At 41.9% G+C, this 22,019-nt stretch overlaps 1 protein-coding gene across 2 annotated transcripts in view; it reads right to left on the reverse strand.

The window, feature by feature from the left end:
- Positions 1-21,348, reverse strand: part of LOC311118365 (beta-1-syntrophin-like) — a 28,858-nt gene extending 7,510 nt beyond the window's left edge. The window contains exons 1-5 of one of the 2 annotated variants that reach the window (XM_084157620.1): positions 20,561-21,348; positions 11,937-12,153; positions 6,930-7,137; positions 2,334-2,470; positions 710-906 (exon numbers count right to left, since the gene is read on the reverse strand). In XM_084157620.1, the coding sequence (XP_084013746.1) occupies positions 710-906; positions 2,334-2,470; positions 6,930-7,137; positions 11,937-12,153; positions 20,561-21,086 (1,285 nt within the window). In that variant the 5' untranslated portion in view covers positions 21,087-21,348. The remainder of the gene's footprint in view (positions 1-709; positions 907-2,333; positions 2,471-6,929; positions 7,138-11,936; positions 12,154-20,560) is intronic. The other variant, XM_084157619.1, reaches the window with a different exon arrangement.
- Between the last annotated feature and the right edge of the window lie 671 nt (positions 21,349-22,019).

The following is a 22,019-nucleotide window of genomic DNA, read 5'->3' on the forward strand; positions in this document are numbered from 1 at the left end:
GAAGTGATATATGATCCATTCAGAGAGAGAGAGAGAGAGAGACCCATATTTGTGTTTATTTATTTTCCCTTTTGTACTTTAACTATTTGCACCTCGTTACAACACTGTATATATAAATAATATGACATTTGAAATGTCTCTATTCCTTTGGAACTTTTGTGAGTGTAATGTTTACTGTTAATTTTTTATTGTTTATTTCACTTTTGTTTATTATCTATTACACTTGTTTTGGCAATGTTAACATATGTTTCCCATGCCAATAAAGCCCTTTGAATTTAATTGAGAGAGCGAGCGAGCGAGCGAGCGAGCGAGAGAGAGAGACGGCTCTAGGGGTGACTGACTAGAGGAGTTCCCAGGATGCCCGGCATACCAGCTAGTGCCCACCACTACACTAGGCCACACACACAGGATCTCACAGTGGCATTCCGTTCCTTTCTAAAAATACTCACTCCTTTCTCAGTGTCTTCTATGTGACTGTCCAACACTAACACCCCCTTACCAAATACTACAGCTATGAAAATTGTACTGTAACATAGATGGCTTTGTCAACCACACTAACATGATAAGTAACCTTGCCAGAGAATTGAAGATTTGAGTTACTCCCCAAGCTAATGCCTACCTAGGCTCACTGGTGGTGACTTGGTTGATCAAGGCTTTAGCTCAGCGGGCTCACACAGTCTTCTAGCAGGGTCGGTGTAGTGGTACTCACTGGTGGTGACTTCTTTGATCATCTGGGCAGAGGAGTGACAGCCCGTAACGATGTGCCTGGTCCACAGTGAAAGGTCCTTACAGGTCTCAGCTCTGAACAGGTGGGCCTCAATGCCCAGTCTGGTGCCTGTACGTGTGGCGAAGGACAGCTCCACGCCCGGCTGGGGAGAGCCTCGGTCGGGACCAGAGTGCACCAGCCTACAAACAGACACAGATTCTGTTATATTCTAAGTGCCTGCTGTTGAGAGAGACTAGCTAGTCAGTGCTGTAACCATATAACCCTCTTCACATCAAGGACATAAAGGTGTAATAATTGATAACATGACAAATAGTAACTGCAATGCAACTTTCAGTGAAAGACAGAGTTATTGGCTGTGTTCAGTAATGGAAACATGTTGTGGATGTGTCCTCCAGTGCCACCTCATCTTTCAGGTGTGCTGCACCATTAGGCTAGCAAAGGGTAGGTATGTTTTGATTATTGGTTGGCCAATAGAGGGTAGGTGTGTTTTGATTATTGCTTGGCCAATAGAGGGTAGGTGTGTTTTGATTATTGCTTGGCCAATAGAGGGTAGGTGTGTTTTGATTATTGCTTGGCCAATAGAGGGTAGGTGTGTTTTGATTATTGCTTGGCCAATAGAGGGTAGGTGTGTTTTGATTATTGCTTGGCCAATAGAGGGTAGGTGTGTTTTGATTATTGCTTGGCCAATAGAGGGTAGGTGTGTTTTGATTATTGCTTGGCCAATAGAGGGTAGGTGTGTTGTGATTATTGCTTGGCCAATAGAGGGTAGGTGTGTTTGTAGTAGTGGAGGACTACCATGTGGCCATGGTTGGGTTGTTCAGGGTGGATGCTACTAACCATGTGGCTAAGATAATGTGTTTTGCTATTTGACTAGCAGGAAGACTGTCTTTTGCTTACTGTGTGGATAGCAGCAGCTATTTTTCTTGAGACTAGTAGAGAGAGGGTGTGTGTAGCTTACCATGTGACTAGTAGAGAGAGGGTATGTGTAGCTTACCATGTGACTAGTAGAGAGAGGGTGTGTGTAGCTTACCATGTGACTAGTAGAGAGAGGGTGTGTGTAGCTTACCATGTGACTAATAGAGAGAGGGTGTGTGTAGCTTACCATGTGACTAGTAGAGAGAGGGTATGTGTAGCTTACCATGTGACTAGTAGAGAGATGGTGTGTGTAGCTTACCATGTGACTAGTAGAGAGAGGGTGTGTGTAGCTTACCATGTGACTAGTAGAGAGAGGGTGTGTGTAGCTTACCATGTGACTAGTAGAGAGAGGGTGTGTGTAGCTTACCATGTGACTAATAGAGAGAGGGTGTGTGTAGCTTACCATGTGACTAATAGAGAGAGGGTGTGTGTAGCTTACCATGTGACTAATAGAGAGAGGGTGTGTGTAGCTTACCATGTGACTAATAGAGAGAGGGTGTGTGTAGCTTACCATGTGACTAGTAGAGCGAGGGTGTGTGTAGCTTACCATGTGACTAGTAGAGAGAGGGTGTGTGTAGCTTACCATGTGACTAATAGAGAGAGGGTGTGTGTAGCTTACCATGTGACTAGTAGAGAGAGGGTGTGTGTAGCTTACCATGTGACTAGTAGAGAGAGGGTGTGTGTAGCGTACCGTGTAGCTAACAGTGGGTATGTGTGTGCAGGGCTGTGCCAGGATGCCTTCATCCGTGGAAGACTGTCATAGAGGAGCAGGTCTTTCTCTGTCACCATCACCAGCACTGGCTTCCACTGCTGCTTCTCATTCTCTGTCTGGTAGAAAACATCACACCGTGTTAGAATATTCTCTGTCTGGGAGAAAACATCACACCGTGTTAGAATATTCTCTGTCTGGGAGAAAACACACCACACACACCATGTTAGAATATTCTCTGTCTGGGAGAAAACACACCACACACACCATGTTAGAATATTCTCTGTCTGGGAGAAAACACACCACACACACCATGTTAGAATATTCTTTGTCTGGGAGAAAACACACCACACCATGTTAGAATATTCTCTGTCTGGGAGAAAACACACCACACACACCATGTTAGAATATTCTCTGTCTGGGAGAAAACACACCACACACACCATGTTAGAATATTCTCTGTCTGGGAGAAAACACACCACACCATGTTAGAATATTTTCTGTCTGGGAGAAAACACACCACGTTAGAATATTCTCTGTCTGGGAAAAAACACACCACACCATGTTAGAATATTCTCTGTCTGGGAGAAAACACACCACACACACCATGTTAGAATATTCTCTGTCTGGGAGAAAACACACCACACACACCATGTTAGAATATTCTTTGTCTGGGAGAAAACACACCACACCATGTTAGAATATTCTCTGTCTGGGAGAAAACACACCACACACACCATGTTAGAATATTCTCTGTCTGGGAGAAAACACACCACACACACCATGTTAGAATATTCTTTGTCTGGGAGAAAACACACCACACCATGTTAGAATATTCTCTGTCTGGGAGAAAACACACCACACACATCATGTTAGAATATTCTCTGTCTGGGAGAAAACACACCACACCATGTTAGAATATTTTCTGTCTGGGAGAAAACACACCACGTTAGAATATTCTCTGTCTGGGAAAAAACACACCACACCATGCTAGAATATTCTCTGTCTGGGAGAAAACACACCACACCATGCTAGAATATTCTCTGTCTGGGAGAAAACACACCACACAGCGTGACAGGCTACTCTTGTCATTTGCATGTGGGTTACTGGTGTTATGGACTAGAAAATACAACTTAGCAAAAGAGTGATAAGCATGTACTTCTACAAACAGCAAAGACACAACCTTGAATGTCCTCATCATTTTTTTCTATGTAACTAAGTCTTAGTAACAATATCTTGGTTAATTTTCACAGGAAGGCACTTTATACAGTTTATTAATCTTGGCCTGTAGATAAACTCTCAACTCCCAGCCACCCAATACAACACCGGCTTGCATAACATAATAAAGCATAACAATCCTCATTATGAAAGTTACAGCACAATCCTCATTATGAAAGTAATAGCACAATCCTCATTATGAAAGTTACAGCACAATCCTCATTATGAAAGTTACAGCACAATCCTCATTATGAAAGCTTAGTTACAGCACAATCCTCATTGTGAAAGCTTAGTTACAGCACAATCCTCATTATGAATGATTAGTTACAGCACAATCCTCATTATGAAAGTTACAGCACAATCCTCATTATGAAAGGTACAGTCCAATCCTCATGATGAAAGCTTAGTTACAGCACAATTCTTATTATGAAAGCTTAGTTACAGCAAAATCCTTATTATGAAAGTTGCAGCACAATCCTCATGATGAAAGTTACAGCACAATCCTCATGATGAAAGTTACAGCACAATCCTCATGATGAAAGTTACAGCACACTCCTCATTATGAAAGTTACAGCACAATCCTCATTATGAAAGGTACAGCCCAATCCTCATGATGAAAGCTTAGTTACAGCACAATCCTTATTATGAAAGCTTAGTTACAGCTAAATCCTCATTATGAAAGTTAAAGCACAATCCTCATGATGAAAGTTACAGCACAATCCTCATGATGAAAGTTACAACACAATCCTCATTATGAAAGTTACAGCACAATTCTCATTATGAAAGTAACAGCACAATCCTCATTATGAAAGTTACAGCACAATCCTCATTATGAAAGTTACAGCACAATCCTCATTATGAAAGTTACAGCACAATCCTCATTATGAAATTTACAGCACAATCCTCATTATGAAAGTTACAGCACAATCCTCATTATGAAAGGTACAGCCCAATCCTCATGATGAAAGCTTAGTTACAGCACAATCCTCATTATGAATGATTAGTTACAGCACAATCCTCATTATGAAAGTTACAGCACAATCCTCATTATGAAAGTTACAGCCCAATCCTCACGATGAAAGCTTAGTTACAGCACAATCCTTATTATGAAAGTTACAGCACAATCCTCATGATGAAAGTTACAGCACAATCCTCATTATGAAAGTTGCAGCACAATCCTCATTATGATAGTTACAGCACAATCCTCATTATGAAAGTTGCAGCACAATCCTCATGATGAAAGTTACAGCACAATCTTCATTATGAAAGTTACAGAACAATCCTCATGATGAAAGTTGCAGCACAATCTTCATTATGAAAGGTACAGCCCAATCCTCATGATGAAAGCTTAGTTACAGCACAATCCTCATGATGAAAGCTTAGTTACAGCACAATCCTCATTATGAAAGTTACAGCACAGTCTTCATTATGAAAGTTGCAGCACAATCTTCATTATGAAAGGTACAGCCCAATCCTCATGATGCAAGCTTAGTTACAGCACAATCCACATTATGAAAGCTTAGTTACTGCCCAATCCTCATTATGAAAGCTTAATTACTGCCCAATCCTCATTATGAAAGCTTAGCTACAGCACAATCCTCATTATGAAAGTTACAGCACAATCCTCATGATGAAAGTTACAGCACAATCCTCATTATGAAAGTTACAGCACAATCCTCATTATGAAAGTAACAGCACAATCCTCATTATGAAAGTTGCAGCACAATCCTCATTATGAAAGTTACAGCACAATCCTCATTATGAAAGTTGCAGCACAATCCTCATGATGAAAGTTACAGCACAATCCTCATTATGAAAGGTGCAGCACAATCCTCATGATGAAAGTTACAGCACAATCCTCATTATGAAAGGTGCAGCCCAATCCTCATGATGAAAGCTTAGTTACAGCACAATCCACATTATGAAAGCTTAGTTACTGCCCAATCCTCATTATGGAAGCTTAGTTACTGCCCAATCCTCATTATGAAAGTTACAGCACAATCCTCATTAAGAAAGTTTTGCTACAGCACAATCCTCATTATGAAAGCTTTACAACAGCACAATCCTCATAACCATAAGCCTCTTGTCTCACTATGAAGTCCTCAGCTAGTTATGAGAACACAGGATTCTGGTGGCCATAGGTCAATCGTAGAACATTACAAACACATGTTGCAAAGTAACCATATTAAAACACGATATACACAGGCTTACAAACTTAGATCTAACTAAAGACTACACAACCACATAGTTAGTGTGTAACAATCATTCAATTTAAAACCCTGCCACGGTATAATTGGCTATAGTATGAGAATGAATATAAAGTCTGTGGTTAAAGCCAGGCTCAGGAATGTTGCACAGAGCAACCTCAACAAGGCTGTAAAACAAGGATCTACTCCCTCCATCTCCTCTCCTTTCCTCTCCTCCTCCTCTCCCTCTCCTCTCCTCCTCTTCCTCTCCCCTCCTCTCCTCTCCGATATCTGATCACATTAGCTGTTATTTTATTTTACTTCTGCTCTTTTTTTCTCAACACTTTTTTTGTTGTTGTTTTATTTTTACTTTTTTTGTTAAAAATAAATGCACTGTTGGTTAAGGGCTGTAAGTAAGCATTTCACTGTAATGTCTGCACCTGTTGTATCGGCGCATGTGACCAATGAAATTTGATTTGATTTGATGCTGAACTCCAGAGGGTCTGCACTGTAGTCTGTTGACCATCACACAGCTAAGTAGAGACTCAGACTCCTGAGTGCGTCAGCGATGGCAGAATAGCCACAAATGAGCCCTTGTTGAAAGGAAAGCCTTGCTCGTTGACGTTGTGCAAAGGAACTTGGACGGCAGGCAAAGCCAAGGCAGACCACTCCACTCCACACATGCTGGAAGGCTTTGGGCCCTTATAATTATTCACAGACTCCAGAAACTGTGTCTCAAATGACACCATATTCCCTGTATAGTGCAATAGGGTACCATTTGGGACTCACAATAAGGCAGGCAGGCAGTAATAAAAGAGGAACTCATTAAGAAGCCTGGAAAGCATCCTCTGGCTTGGCTTGGCAGACTGACTGACTGACTGACTGACTGACTAGCTGACTGACTGCCCAAAGTACAGGGCTATAGTCTTCTCAGTATTAGCCGTCTCGCTCTCTCTCTGCCAGGCAGTCCCTGACTAATGAGAGAGTGATGAAAGAGGATTTACAGGAGGACCAGAAGGGGGAAAACCTGTTGGAAACTATTGCATCAGCTATATGAGGTTCCAAGAGTGCTTGGCTCACCATCGTATAACTGCCACACAAAAATCACATATGAGTTATTATCAAAAGGTGGGCTGTGAATGCATATTATACATCTGATTAAAGTAGCTCCTACCTTCTCAGCCAGCCAGCCCAGGTGTCTGATCTCTCTGCTCCCTGCGATCCCTGTTCTTCCTGTGTGCTCTTTGACCTCTGTGATGACCTTGTTGATGAGGTTAGAGGTCGCCGACTGCATGACCTCGAACCAGGCCTGGGCCGAGGCTGTGTCTTTACACCGTAACACCACCGTATGCTTGGCATCCGGAGAGTGCAGCTCCAACTGCCTGGAGAACACACAAACAGACAGAAAGACATTGAAAAAGCTGTGAATTTGTTTTGTGATAGGTCCCATAGTAGCATACTAGCACAGCTTTCAGTGGACATGAGAAAAAGCTTATTCAGTTCAACAAAGGCTACTTCCCTTTCAAGGGAAAGGAAGGTGGTCCCTGTGTGCTTGATGATGTCCTCAGTGAATGGAAATACCAAGCACCACTAAAGACTGTTTCATACAGTGTCTCTTCTTCTTTTCTGGCTCAGATAAACATTTCCTTTGATGTACCTAGCACTGTGTACAGTGGGTATGTATTTCCAGACCTGCTTACTCATCATGGGTTGATATGGTTCGGTTTGTCTCTTGTGGGATGTGCAGTAAATTTCAAGCCTTTTGTATTGGAAACATTAGCAAAGTATATTATAAATACATTCAGCTAACAACAATGACCATTGTGGATAAATCTACCTGTCATTAATCAGAGACAGTGGGAGACCCTGTTATCATGATTTCACAAACCACTAGATCAACTGCAGGTGCTCCCTCTCCCCAGTCCCCCACTCCCCAGTCCCCCACCGCAGTTCAAAATAGAAACCAGAGACTTGATTGAGGAGAAACAGAAGCCAGATGTCATATGGAGGGAGCTGAAGTGTTTTCATTAGTTAGAGACAGACGGACAGAGAGGTTCCTGGAAAGAGGCACAAGCTCTCCCCAAGACCTGTTGGGTTCAAATACTATTCGGAATCATTTCATATACTTTGAGCGTTTGCTTTAGTCTGCCTGGAGTGCCAGATGGGTGGGCTTTGCAGTTTTGCAACTATTCTTTTGGTTCCATTCCACTTACAAGCTCAATCAAGCACATCTAAAGTATTTGAAAGATTTCAAATAGTATTTGAACCGAAGTGAGTTCTCCCCGTTCAAGGCCCATCCACGTCCAGCCAGGTCATCTCTCCAACATGAGACACTAACTACAGGGCCGTTAAAGAAGCCTAGGCCAGATTTAGAAAGCGGACTCACTGTGTGTCGAACGTTTCAATGCCTTTCCTGGTCAATGATGGTCTGTCTGCCTGTTCGTTTTCCACTGACAAAGTGCTTTCTACTCCAGAAAAAAACTGCCCGGAAAAGGCAAATATCTCAAGCTAAAATAGGCATGCAAAAACTCTCCTGGCTGAATCCTAAAAATACCATGTTTGTGTATTTACATTTGTTACACTTTAGCATCCTGTTTTACTCTCTATGACATCCTAAGTTAATACTAAATCAGTCAATATTAAGCCTAGTCTATTTACAGCCCTAGAATAAACAGGAGAGGTCTCCACATCAAACACAGACTTGGGGGGGGGGGGGGGGGGGGGGAGAAGAGCGAGAGAGAGAGAGAAATATGCAGTAAATCTGTCTGAGGAGGGAGGAAACTCTCCTCTCCTGGCTGGGTAGTGTGGACGTCTCTCACGTAACAGCTGTTTAAATTTCCACTAGTGACGAAAGCTCTGCTCCTCTCTACCAGTCAGCTACAACAAGCCTGCAGCACACGTCAAGAGAAACTCAGATACCAGCATGTGTGTGTTTATGTGGTAGCAGGTAGCTTCCAGTAAGTAACTCGAAAGTAACTGAAGGATAGCCTGTTGTTGTGAGCAACGTGCTGAAACGATTAAAGTACTTAATAGAGGGCCAAAACATCGTAGTGACTCCAGTAAATATCACACACTACAAACAAATGCTAGGCTTCGTTAGTGTGTTAGATTAACCTCGGTTTTTAGTGATTTACATCTCTGGAGAGACCTAAAAACAGCTGTGCAGCGACGCTCCCCATCCAAAAATGTATATAATCCATTTTAGAATAAGGCTGTAACGTAACAAAATGTGGAAAAAAGGGGTCTGAATACTTTCTGAATGCACTGTATGGCTCCAGTAAAAGTAATGTGAGCAGTATTTGGCTCTTCATTAAGTAGCTTAGTTGTGGTCTAACCCCTCAGTGACTGATTTCCTGTTCATAGTGTTGTTAATCTCACAGACCACAGAGCATAGACATAGAATTAATAGAACGGCGGGACAATTCCCTTTCTAGTCAAATTGCCATGGCTCTGAGGTCCTTTCCCCTTCTAGTAATTATATTTCTATGCCACAGCACAAAGGTCTTACCTCTGTTCTCAGTGTTGCAGTAGAACGACAGTAACAAACATGACAATAACCATCAAAGTAGTGAATGTTTTACCCAGTCAGTCCCAAGACACCTCAGAAGTAAATCATTAAAAACAGAGGTTCATCTAACACACTATCACAACCTAGCATTTGTTTGTATTGAGTGATATTGTTTGTGTGTCATATCTAAATGACTGTATAAATACCAGGCATATCTAAATGACTGTATAAAGACCAGGCATATCTAAATGACTGTACAAAGACCAGGCATATCTAAATGACTGTATAAAGACCAGGCATATCTAAATGACTGTATAAAGACCAGGCATATCTAAATGACTGTACAAAGACCAGGCATATCTAAATGACTGTATAAAGACCAGGCATATCTAAATGACTGTATAAAAACCAGGCCTATGTAAATGACTGTATAAAGATCAGGCATATCTAAATGACTGTATAAAGACCAGGCAAATCTAAATGGCTGTATAAAGACCACGCATATTTAAATGACTGTACAAAGACCAGGCATATCTAAATGACTGTATAAAGACCAGGCATATCTAAATGACTGTATAAAAACCAGGCCTATGTAAATGACTGTATAAAGATCAGGCATATCTAAATGACTGTATAAAGACCAGGCAAATCTAAATGGCTGTATAAAGACCACGCATATTTAAATGACTGTACAAAGACCAGGCCTATCTAAATGGCTGTATAAAGACCAGGCCTATCTAAAGACAAGGTGAGCATGATCAATTGATCCCTAAAGTAAAGGTAAAGCTGAGGACATAAGGTAAGCTGTGTGTGTAGGATAGGAACCGTTGCTCTACATTGGTTGATTAAGTTAAGCATCTCTTAAACTCTGAACACTCAGATAGTTGAGTTACTGTAGCAGAACTGTAGCAGTTCATCAATTCTGACTGTCACAGAGACGACCATCCCTGTTACACTGTTCCAGGAAAAACAAATAGTGGGAGACACATTGGGGGTGGATGAGATGAGTCCCTCACCCCTCACAATGTAAGATGTTGCTTTTACTACAGTGCCAACATAAAGTCCTCTCACACCCCTTGTCTTTTTCCACATTTTGTTGTGTTACAGCCTTTATTCAAAATTGATTAAATTGATATTTTGTGTCACTGGCCTACACACAATACCCCATAATATCAAAGTGGAATTATGTTTTTAGACATTTTTACAAATTATTTAGAAAATGTAAAGCTGAAATGTCTTGAGTCAATAAGTATTCAACCCCTTTGTTATGGCAAGCCTAAATATGTTCAGGAGTAAAAATGTGCTTAACAAGTCACATAATAAGTTGCATGGACTCACTGTGTGCAATAATAGTGTTTAAGATGCTTTTTGAACGACTACCTCATCTCTGTAACCCACACACAATTATCTGTAAGGTCTCTCAGTCGAATTTCAAACACTAGATTCAACCACAAAGACCAAGGAGGTTTTCCAATGCCTCGCAAAGAAGGGCACCTATTGGTAGATGCGCAAAACAATTTTAAAAAGCACACATTGAATATCCCTTTGAGCATGGAGAAGTTATTAATGACACTTTGTATGGTGTATCAACACACCCAGTCACTACAAAGATACAGACATCCTTCCTAACTCAGTTGCCGGAGATGAAGGAAACCGGTCAGGGATTTCACCATAAGGCCAATGGTGACTTTAAAACAGTTACATAATTTAATAGCTGTGATAGGAGGAAACTGAGGATGGATCAACAACATTGTAGCTACTCCACAATACTAACCTAAATGACAGCGTGAAAAGAAGGAAGCCTGTACAGAATAAAAATATTCCAAAACATGCATCCTGTTTGCAATAATGCACTAAAGTAAAACAGCCAAAAATATGGCAAAGAAATTCACTTTATGTCCTGAATACAAAGCTTTATGTTTGGGGCAAATCCAACACAACACATTAATGGGTACCACTCTACATATTTTCAAGCATGGTGGTGGCTGCTGTTATAGGTATGCTTGTCATCGGAATAGAGCTAAGCAGGCATATCTAGAGGAAAACCTGGTTCAGTCTGCTTTCCAACAGACACTGGGAGACAAATTCACCTTTCAGCAGGACAATAACCTAAAACACAAGGCCAAATATACACTGGAGTTGCTTACCAAGAAGACAGTGAATGTTCCTGAGTGGCCTAGTTACAGTTTTGACTTAAATAGACTTGAAGATATATAACAAGACTTGAAAATGGCTATCTAGCAATGATCAACAACCAATTTGACAGAGCTTGAAGACTTTAAAAAAGAATAATGTGCAAATATTGTACAATCCTGGTGTACACAGCTCTTAGAGACTTACAGATGTAAATTAGATATTTCTGTAATTCATTTTCAATATATTTGCTAAAAACATGTCTTCACTTTGTCATTATGTGGTATTGTGTGTAGATGGGGTGGGGAAAAAATCAATTGAATCCATTTTGAATTCAGGCTGTAACACAACAAAATGTCAAATAAGTCAAGGGGTATGAATACTTTCTGAAGGCACTGTATCTGGCAAAACACTAGCAATATAAATCCAATCAATTATAATTGTGTTTCCCCACCTAGCTCTGCCGTTATGCCCCTGTGGAAAATAACATACAGAGAAAGACTGAATTATAGTAATGCAGAATGATGCTGGAGCCTTTACCTGTTTTCAGGGTCTGGAGTAGTCATGCTCCTGGTGATGTAACACATCTTTAAGGGGATGTACCTCCTGTCCCCCTGTAGGGACATGGTGGGGGTGAGGGGGACGTCAGAGTGGGGGCTACCCAGCCTCGGGGACTCCGGTGGTGGCGTCTCCCAGCCTATCTCTGACACCGGAGAACCCTTCTTCACATAGGGGGTGGCTTCCCGCATGTACTTCACTAGAATATGAGAGACAAGACAATTATGAGTAAGCTTTTTCACAACCTGTTTAGGGGGTGGCTTCCCGCATGTCCTTCACTGGACCAACAAGAGAAAGTAATGATCCGGTCGCTCAGCTGGTTCCGCAGGGTCGGGTCCTCTTCTCTCCAGGCGATGGACGACCTGGAGAACCCGATCCATCGCTTCGCCCAAACTGGCTAACATGTTGGAATGCCCCCGGACCCGCTCCACGACTCCAGGCACATTCGCCGCTCCTGCTGACTCCATGCTGTTGGGTGTGTGATTCTGTAGTGGGTGATTTGGACGAAGTCAGACGCAGGAGGGAGAATCACATAATAAATGGTTTATTCAGCCAATACAGCGGTTCGCAGCAATGAGTAAAACACTACATTGCGTTATAATGGCACACTGGAGAAAACAAAACACACGGGTGAATAACCCAGTGATACAATACATAAAGCTCCACTGAGCTATCATCACCTCCACATGAAACAATCACACACAAAGACATGGGGGGCAGAGGGAATACTTATACAGGTACTGATGAGGGGATATGAACCAGGTGTGTGTAATAAACAAGACAAAACAAATGGAATGATGAGATGAGGAGCGGCAGTGGCTAGAAGGCCGGTGACGACGAACACCGAAGCCTGCCCGAACAAGAAGAGGAGGCAGCTTCAGAGGAAGTCGTGACAGTAAGCTTTTTCACAACCTGTTTAGGGGGTTGCTTCCCGCATGTACTTCCCTGGACCAACAAGAGAAAGTAATGATTTACTACGCTTTCATTGGTAGAGAGGTCATGCATTTACTGCTGTCATTTTGGTGAGGATAGTGCTAAGAGTCCTTGCCAATGTAACTTCAGTAGAGCTAGCTAGTATCTTATAGAGGAGATTGACATGCAGACTCATAAAGTGACCCTGCTGTAACCCCACAATGTGTACCAGGCCGGTAGTGGTCCATTTCTATTAGTGGTCCAGTTCTATTAGTGGTCCAGTTCTATTAGTGGTCCAGTTCTATTAGTGGTCCAGTTCTATTAGTGGTCCAGTTCTATTAATGGTCCAGTTCTATTAGTGGTCCAGTTATATTAGTGGTCCAGTTATATTAGTGGTCCAGTTATATTAATGGTCCAGTTCTATTAGTGGTCCAGTTCTATTATAAGTGTTAATCCATTCTGTAATATCCATTCATTATACCTTGTACCCAGTTTAACACTTTCTGTGAACTCAAAGATATTACACCTCCATGGGAAAACGTTGGTCGGCATTGTTTGAGAGCATTAGATGGATCGCTCCGAACTGTGGATGTGAACCTGGCCAACAGCTGAGAGCTTAGAGCAATTAGAAGTATTCCATACCACACAAGACCTAATTCTACTTTAGACCGCAGCTCTGGGACATGGGATTCATTGGTCGTTTGGTGGCTTCACAGTTTCATACACACAATCTGGGAATCACGTTAAATCCACAGCATAGATCACGAGTCACAGTAGACATGAATAACATAGCTAGTATTACCCTGCTATAAACACACTGTATCAGACTGTATGGAGACCTTTTTTAAATTACAGGGCCATGTGAATAACACTGATGTCAACCATTTACTCAGTGCAAAAAGCAGGTATCCGCTTACACCAACAGTGATCTGTCTGACTGCATTACATCAATGTCTAAGGAGAAGTGGCAATATCTTATATATAATAGGTCTATGGAGCTCTAAACATATCAGCTGACAAACAGATCTGGTTATCACTGTTCGTATTACATCAATCCAAGGGAAGGTTTCAGAGGATAATATGACAAAGATGTACTCCAAAGGTGAACAAACACGACACAGTAGGTTGGTGGCACCTTAATTGGGGAGGACGGGCTCGTGGTAACGACTGGAGCGGGATTAGAGTAATGGTATCAAATACATCAAACACATGGTTTCCATGTGTTTGATGCCATTCCATCAACTCCGTTCCGGACATTATTATGAGCCGTCCTCCCCTCAGCAGCCTCCACTGAAACACGAGTACAGGCCCTGTTCTTTAAAGAACCAAGGAGAATAAGTAAGACAGGTAAAGAAAGGTATCAATATCTAACAGAAGTTTAAGACTATCATTATGCATAGAAGCTGACAGACAGATCTGACAAAGAAAATAGGCCTACCTCTGCAACTGCAGGGTATGAAGTAATCTTACGGGGAATCCTTGCTGAACCCCTTTCATCTCATCGTCATGCTTTTGTTGTAGTTCTGGTGTCATTAGTTCAGGCGCCAGCGGGATGCTTTGAGCGTGAGGTCATACACAGAACTCTGAGTATTCCTCTCTCGTTTACCTTTCCCTCTTTCACTGCTTTTTCCTTCCTGGTTTGACTCTTTTCTTTACTGTCACTAACGTCACTGTGGTGGCTGCTTCTCCGCTTCTCCACCACTACTTAAAGCAGCTTTGCAATAAGATAACACACCTGTGTCTGTGTGTCAACACATTGAGAAACTCAACTAAACCAATATCCTGAAAACTGAATGAGTCAATGACAGTGACGTGTAAGTATGATGAAAAGTTCTCTAGTGATCAGAATCACTAGAATCTACAGTATACCTGTGTGTTCTCAACTCTGTTTCAAAATAGAAATGTTCCATTTTAGTAGAGGGGAAAATAAAAGCAGGCAGGGTTCATATGTTTATGATTACTGCTATGCCTCGGGAGTCTGTACTTCCTGTGGGGATTGTTTTTGCTACAAAAGACATGAGCTCAAACTGAATCTGAATAATTAACTAGCAAGATTTTCCTTTTTGATAATTAATGTATTCGCAAAATATAGCATGAGAGGATAATGTATCATGGTTTGGCCGCGTTCTTACTCATCGACCACATGCATGTTGTTTTTTATTTATTTAACTAGGCAAGTCAGTTAAGAACAAATTCTTATTTACAATGACAGCCTAAGCTGGCCAAACCCGGACGACGCTAGGCCAATTGTGCGCCGCCCTATGGGACTCCCAATCACGACCAGATTGTGATACAGCCTGGAATCAAACCATGGTCTGTAGTGACGCCTCTAGCACTGAGATGCAGTGCCTTAGACCCCTGCGCCACTCGGGAGCCCATGGTTTGGGCAGTGTGTCTTTACTCCGGCCTATGAACTCTGTCCTATGAACTGCTTGCTGAACTGCTTGCTCATAGAAACAGGCCGAATGACCTTTCTGAATGAAAAAATGTCACCATAGAAACACATCTGGTAGAAACCCCAATTAATTTAGAGAATCTCAGCCTAATGGTTAGGTGCAATTCATTTCTTCAGTTATTATCCATATAATGGAAGCCATTATAATAGCCAGCATCCCTCTGAATTCTGAAATAACGTTGAATCTATCTGCCCTATTGTCAGGTGTAATAATAACCTAGTCTTTGTGTTGCCACCCTGTTAACTAGACACAGCCATTAGAGCTAGTTACATTCATTACATAGGTACAGAATGGGGAGCTTTGTTAGCTGCTCTTATTGAGCTCAGAGAAGAAAATGGCTAATAGGCGTGAGTAACTTCTGGATGAATTACACGGCCAGGAAACAAAAAGGGCCCTTTTATGAGACTTTAATTGCAGAATAAGAATGGAGCTCTTTTTACCTCCACTGAATGGGCAGGTAGATACTGCTACATAACAAAATACCTTTTACAGAATACAGAGAGGTCTACAAGGTATCACTTTCCCTGTGCTGCCTGAAATGTATGATGTTATCAAAGCAAGAACAGGTACTTGAATGCCCGGTTAAATGGACTACAGTTTGTATGAACTTTAGCAGAAATATTAGACAATATCACAGTGAGAGTGAGTGTGTTCATAACATAACTTAGCCTGAACGTAATCTATAAGAACAAACAGTAGGGGAGTCTGTACTGTAGCTTATGGAAACAAGTTAAAGGAGGATGTTCAAATAATTCATTCAGGAAACGTCAAAGTAAATTAATCAATCAGTAAATTCACAGAGTGGATAGGAGTGTTGAGAAAACTGTATTCTAAACTGTACTAGGCTATGAGTAGATGGCATGATTCACTCTGTCATCATAGCTTGTGTGTGTGTGTGTGTGTGTGTGTGTGTGTGTGTGTGTGTGTGTGTGTGTGTGTGTGTGTGTGTGTGTGTGTGTGTGTGTGTGTGTGTGGCCTCACTACTACTAACAGCTGGTGTAGTGATGAGAGCTTCTCTGAAGACACAACAACCAGTCAACTTGCAGAGAGCGTTGTAGTCTAGACTGCCTGCTGATAACACACACACACACACACACACACACACACACACACACACACACACACACACAGAGGTGAATGTGATGACAGCCAAGCAGTAGACAGTAGAGGCTCAATGAGAGGTCACTGAGTTACTGTAGACTAGCACTGTTGTTTACAACCAGTGTATTACACAGGATATAACAGTGTGTGTGTGTGGGTACATGTGTTTGTGTGCAATACAAATAATGTAGCTTTTATAGAAAATTATATCATTGTAATGTAACAAACCGTTTGTCCTTCCCTACTGGCTCTGCTCCGCAGTGGTGTAGTCAGGCTTCAACTGAGAGAGAAGCTGAAACATGGGAGTCCTCTGGTGTAGTGAGGCTTCAACTGAGAGAGAAGCTGAAACATGGGAGTCCTCTGGTGTAGTGAGGCTTCAACTGAGAGAGAAGATGAAACATGGGAGTCCTCTGGTGTAGTGAGGCTTCAACTGAGAGAGAAGCTGAAACATGGGAGTCCTCCGGTGTAGTGAGGCTTCAACTGAGAGAGAAGCTAAAACATTGAAGTCCTCTGGTGTAGTGAGGCTTCAACTGAGAGAGAAGCTGAAACATGGGAGTCCTCTGGTGTAGTGAGGCTTCAACTGAGAGAGAAGATGAAACATGGGAGTCCTCTGGTGTAGTGAGGCTTCAACTGAGAGAGAAGCTGAAACATGGGAGTCCTCTGGTGTAGTGAGGCTTCAACTGAGAGAGAAGCTGAAACATGTGAGTCCTCTGGTGTAGTGAGGCTTCAACTGAGAGAGAAGCTGAAACATGGGAGTCCTCTGGTGTAGTGAGGCTTCAACTGAGCAAGAAGCTGAAACATGGGAGTCCTCTGGTGTAGTGAGGCTTCAACTGAGAGAGAAGCTGACTATGCATTCCAACCAGAGGAGGCTGGTGGGAGGAGCTGTGGAGGAAAGGCTCATTGTAATGGCTGGAATGGAATAAATGGAATGGAGCCAAACATATGGTTTCCATATGTTTGATACTGTTCCAATAATCCCATTACAGCCATTACAATGAGCCAGTCCTCCTATAGCTCCACCCACCAGCCTCCTCTGACTCCAACCCCGTACTGTCTTTGAGCTTATCATTACAGCAGAAGTCTGCTCTGCCTTGCTGGGATCCTGCTTCCTTCTGCTAGAACTGTAATAACCCTGATCTCTCTCTCTCTCTCTCTCTCTCTGTTTGTGTGTGTGTGTGTGTGTGTGTGTGTGTGTGTGTGTGTGTGTGTGTGTGTGTGTGTGTGTGTGTGTGTGTGTGTGTGTGTGTGTGTGTGTGTGTGTGTGTGTGTGTGTGTGTGTGTGTGTGTGTGTGTGTGTGCGTGTGTGTAATAACCCTGCTCTCTCAGGGGAAGGTCAGGCTGTTTATACAAGGCAACAGACAGTTTTATGTTGTCTGGTTACATAGTGAGGTAGAGGTTGTTTCTTTGATTCTCCTTCTGGACATGTGTGTTTCACCCATAGGACTGCAGAGAAATGTGTGTAAGCCTGTATAGTTTTTGGCAAAACTTGATATTACACTCCCAGTCCTGTGATGCACGATTCCCAATTGGTGTCCAAGGTTGGATGATAAAGATTTCCTCAGAAATTCAAAGTATTCGATTTCGCAACATGGAGAGGGAGTCACCTAAATATTTATTGACAAGGAACAAGGACATATTTCCTTATTACGTAAACAGTTGAAGTTGCTGATAGGCCTATTGAACATTTTTATTTTAGTAGGTGAAAATGTAACTAAAGTCTATGGAGAACTAAATAAAACCCTTTTGATAAATTAAAATAATTTTTGTTCTGTTTTATAGCACTATTAAATGCTATTTACAAAATAAATTGATCTTAATGGGGTTAGCCATCAGTGGTCGAGTTGACAAGCCACTTACGGAGTTGACGACAAATACTCAAAACAGACATATTTTTTGCCTCTAAAAGTAAAAGTTCAAAACAAACGTTTGTAAAATATGGAAAATGATTCATTTAAAAAATATCCAATAAAAACATAACCATTCTATCAGATCTTTCAGCACTGTGATGGAGTTGATGTTTTACTTCATTCAAAATTCATATTCTATCATAATCTATCAGGCAGATGGAGCTGACAGTTGGTTGTTACCATGGTGATTCCAATATTGTTTGTTTAAATCTATCAGATTTACAGACCAATGGTCTTGTTGCACTACATGTAATGAGAACATGAATAAGAGGTCCTTATGGTATAGCTGACCCTGCTCATTCCTTGTTCGTTGACAAAATCTCACAGAGGGCTATTGCAAGAAACTACAGTACCAGTCAAAAGTTTGGACACACCTACTCATTCAAGGGTTTTTCTTTATTTTTACAATGTTCTACATTGTAGAATAATAGTGAAGATATCAAAACTATGAAATAACACATATGGAATCATGTAGTAACCAAAAAGGTGTAAAACAAATCAAAATATATTTTAAATTTTAGATTCTTCAAAGTAGCCACCCTTTGCCTTGATGACAGCTTTGCACACTCTTGGCATTCTCTCAACCAGCTTCACCTGGAATGCTTTTCCAATAGTCTTGAAGGAGTTCCCACATATGACTAAATATGCTGAGCACTTGTTGACTGCTTTTCCTTCACTCTGCGGTCCAACTCATCCCAAACCATCTCAATTGGGTTGAGGTCGGGTGATTGTGGAGGCCAGGTCATCTGATGCAGCACTCCATCACTCTCCTTCTTGGTAAAATAGCCCTTACACAGCCTGGAGGTGTGTTGGGTCATTGTCCTGTTGAAAAATAAATGATAGTCCCACTAAGCGCAAACCAGATGGGATGGCGTATCGCTGCAGAATGCTGTGGTAGCCATGCTGGTTAAGTGTGCCTTGAATTCTAAATAAATCACTGATAGTTTCACCAGCAAAGCACCATCACACCTCCTCCTCCGTGCTTCACGGTGGGAACCACACATGCGGAGATCATCCATTCCCCTACTCTGCATCTCACAAAGATACAGCGGTTTGAACCAAAAATCTCAAATTTGGACTCATCGACAAGGACAGATTTCCACCAGTCCATTGCTCGTGTTTCTTGGCCCAAGCAAGTCTCTTCTTCTTATTGGTGTCCTTTAGTAGTGGTTTCTTTGCAGCAATTCGACCATGAAGGCCTGATTCACGCAGTCTCCTCTGAACAGTTGATGTTGAGATGTGTCTGTTACTTGAACTCTGTGAAGCATTTATTTGGGCTGCAATTTCTGAGGCTGGTAACTCTAATGAACTTATCCTCTGCAGCAGAGGTAACTCTGGGTCTTCCTTTCTTGTGGCGGTCCTCATCAGAGCCAGTTTCATCATGGCGCTTGATGGTTTTTGCGACTGCACTTGAAGAAACTTTCAATGTTCTTGAAATGTTCCAGATTGACCTTCATGTCTTGAAGTAATGATGGACTGTCATTTCTCTTTGCTTAATTGAGCTGTTCTTGCCATAATATGGACTTGGTCTTTTACCAAATAGGGCTATTTTCTGTATACCAACCCAACCTTGTCCGAAAACAACTTAAGAAGGAAAGAAATTCCACAAATTAACTTTTAACAAGGCACACCTGTTAATTGAAATGCATTCCAGGTGACTACCTCATGAAGCTGGTTGAGAGTGTGCAAAGCTGTCATCAAGGCAAAGTGTGGCTACTTTGAAGAATTTGTTTAACACTTTTTTGGTTACTACATGATTCCATATGTGTTATTTCATAGTTTTGATGTCTTCACTATTATTCTACAATGAAGAAGAAAATAGTAAAAAATAAAGAAAAACCCTGGAATGAGTAGGTGTGTCCAAACTTTTGACTGGTAATGTACATAAGATCATTTCTCAGTTAATATCTATTATTGCCAGTTTTTAGAATTGTAAACACTATTTTGGAGAGTTTGAAATGGGCATCATTTGCCCAGGAAAAGGGCATTCCAGGCATAGAGCCGACATGGAAATTAATAATATTGAAAGTATTTAGAAAATTGCAAAAACAAATATTTATGTTCGTGTGCCCAGTTGACAGAGGTTGATCACTCATGTGTTTGAGAGCACACATATTAATGTGCGTAATTCCGCTGGCAGCCTGCACATAGGTTTGAGGATGCCACCCGCCCCCCATCCTTCACCAAGAAAGAATGTATCGAACGACAGTTGGTCCCGTTCTGTTCTTACCTTCTAGCGTCACTTCTCTCCCGGCTCGTTTCAGCCCCTGCACCGCCTCGTCATGCGTAGCGTCTCGCAGGTTCACACCGTTCACCGACAGAATCGCGTCCCCGACATACAAGGCTTGGGTTTGATCCGCAGCCAGACCTTTGAAGATCTTACTAATAAGTATCGGCATTTTATTCTCTTTTCCTCCTTTTATGCTGATGCCGAGTCCCCCTACCTCTTGCTTTATTACTTTCACGCATCTTTTTCTGTTAGCGATCGCCTCTGGCACTTGCTCCTGTAAATCCGTGAAAGCTGTCCTCACCGCAGTTTTCGGACTGTTCGTGTGATCCGGGTGAGTTGCGTTGCTCCGGTAAGATCCATTGGTGATGCCGTTTAGGTTCTCATTCTCTCCCAGATCCTCGCAACTCAGCGTTAGGGCTTCTTCGTTCAAGTTGGCCAAAACTTTGTGCCATCGGTCCCTCACCAAAACCTCCAAAAATCCACTTTTTTGTACTCTGTTCCCCGAAATTACTGTAGCTACCGCCATCTTTGGAGCATTCTTAAAATGCCATGTGATTAAAACTCACATAGGACTTTACCCCCGAACTTCTCAGCATGGCTTTTCAATAGTTCAGCAACTTCAGCTCACATCTCTTTTTTTGGCAACATAGCCTAGTCCCTGCTCCAACAGCCCATATCCTCTTTGGGTGGAGCAAACTCGAAGGGCAATCCCACTAAGCAAATGACATTTCTATTCAAACAGAACACTGCCGAGAGCTGTGCTGAAGTTCAAATGACATGTGTAGCCTACAATAACGTAATTTAAGTGCATAATACCTTATTACACCCGTATTACATAAATTATTACCACCCTTTGACAAACATTACCAGGCATGCTTGGTTTCATTCAGAGGGCGACCCGTGTAAAGGAATGTCCCAATGTTGGGACAGTTGTGACTTTGGAGGTGTCCGCCTAGTAGACTGCTGCCTGTCCCTCTCTCTCCTGTGCGGTCCATGCAGCATGCCAGGTGCGCATTGTTTGCTCGGCTTCGGAAGCGTATTTTTTGGGGGGTTTAAACACAAAACATGCGTCAAAACATTTTAAATCGTATTTCCTAATATCTCACTGACTAAATGCACTTTCAATGGTGAATACACATGTGTAAACTAGCCTACAATAGCCTAATAACCTACACATATGCATTATTGTAGGCTAATTGGGAATGAGCATATTGAATGAGTTATGAGTAATGGATTATATACTAGAATTGTAAACACTACATATGAGAAAACTTTACAGAAGTATGTTAACACAATCTGAAACACGATGAGAGAACGTTACAGAAGTACTGTATGTTAGCGCCATCTGTTGGTGGAGAGACAACCTGCGTAGCCCTGCCGTCTGTCACAATATACAGTATATAGTCCTGCCGTCTGTCACAATATACAGTATATAGTCCTGCCGTCTGTCACAATATAC

Source organism: Coregonus lavaretus (genome assembly GCF_964263955.1).
Source record: "Coregonus lavaretus genome assembly, chromosome: 3".
Taxonomy (NCBI): domain Eukaryota; kingdom Metazoa; phylum Chordata; class Actinopteri; order Salmoniformes; family Salmonidae; genus Coregonus; species Coregonus lavaretus.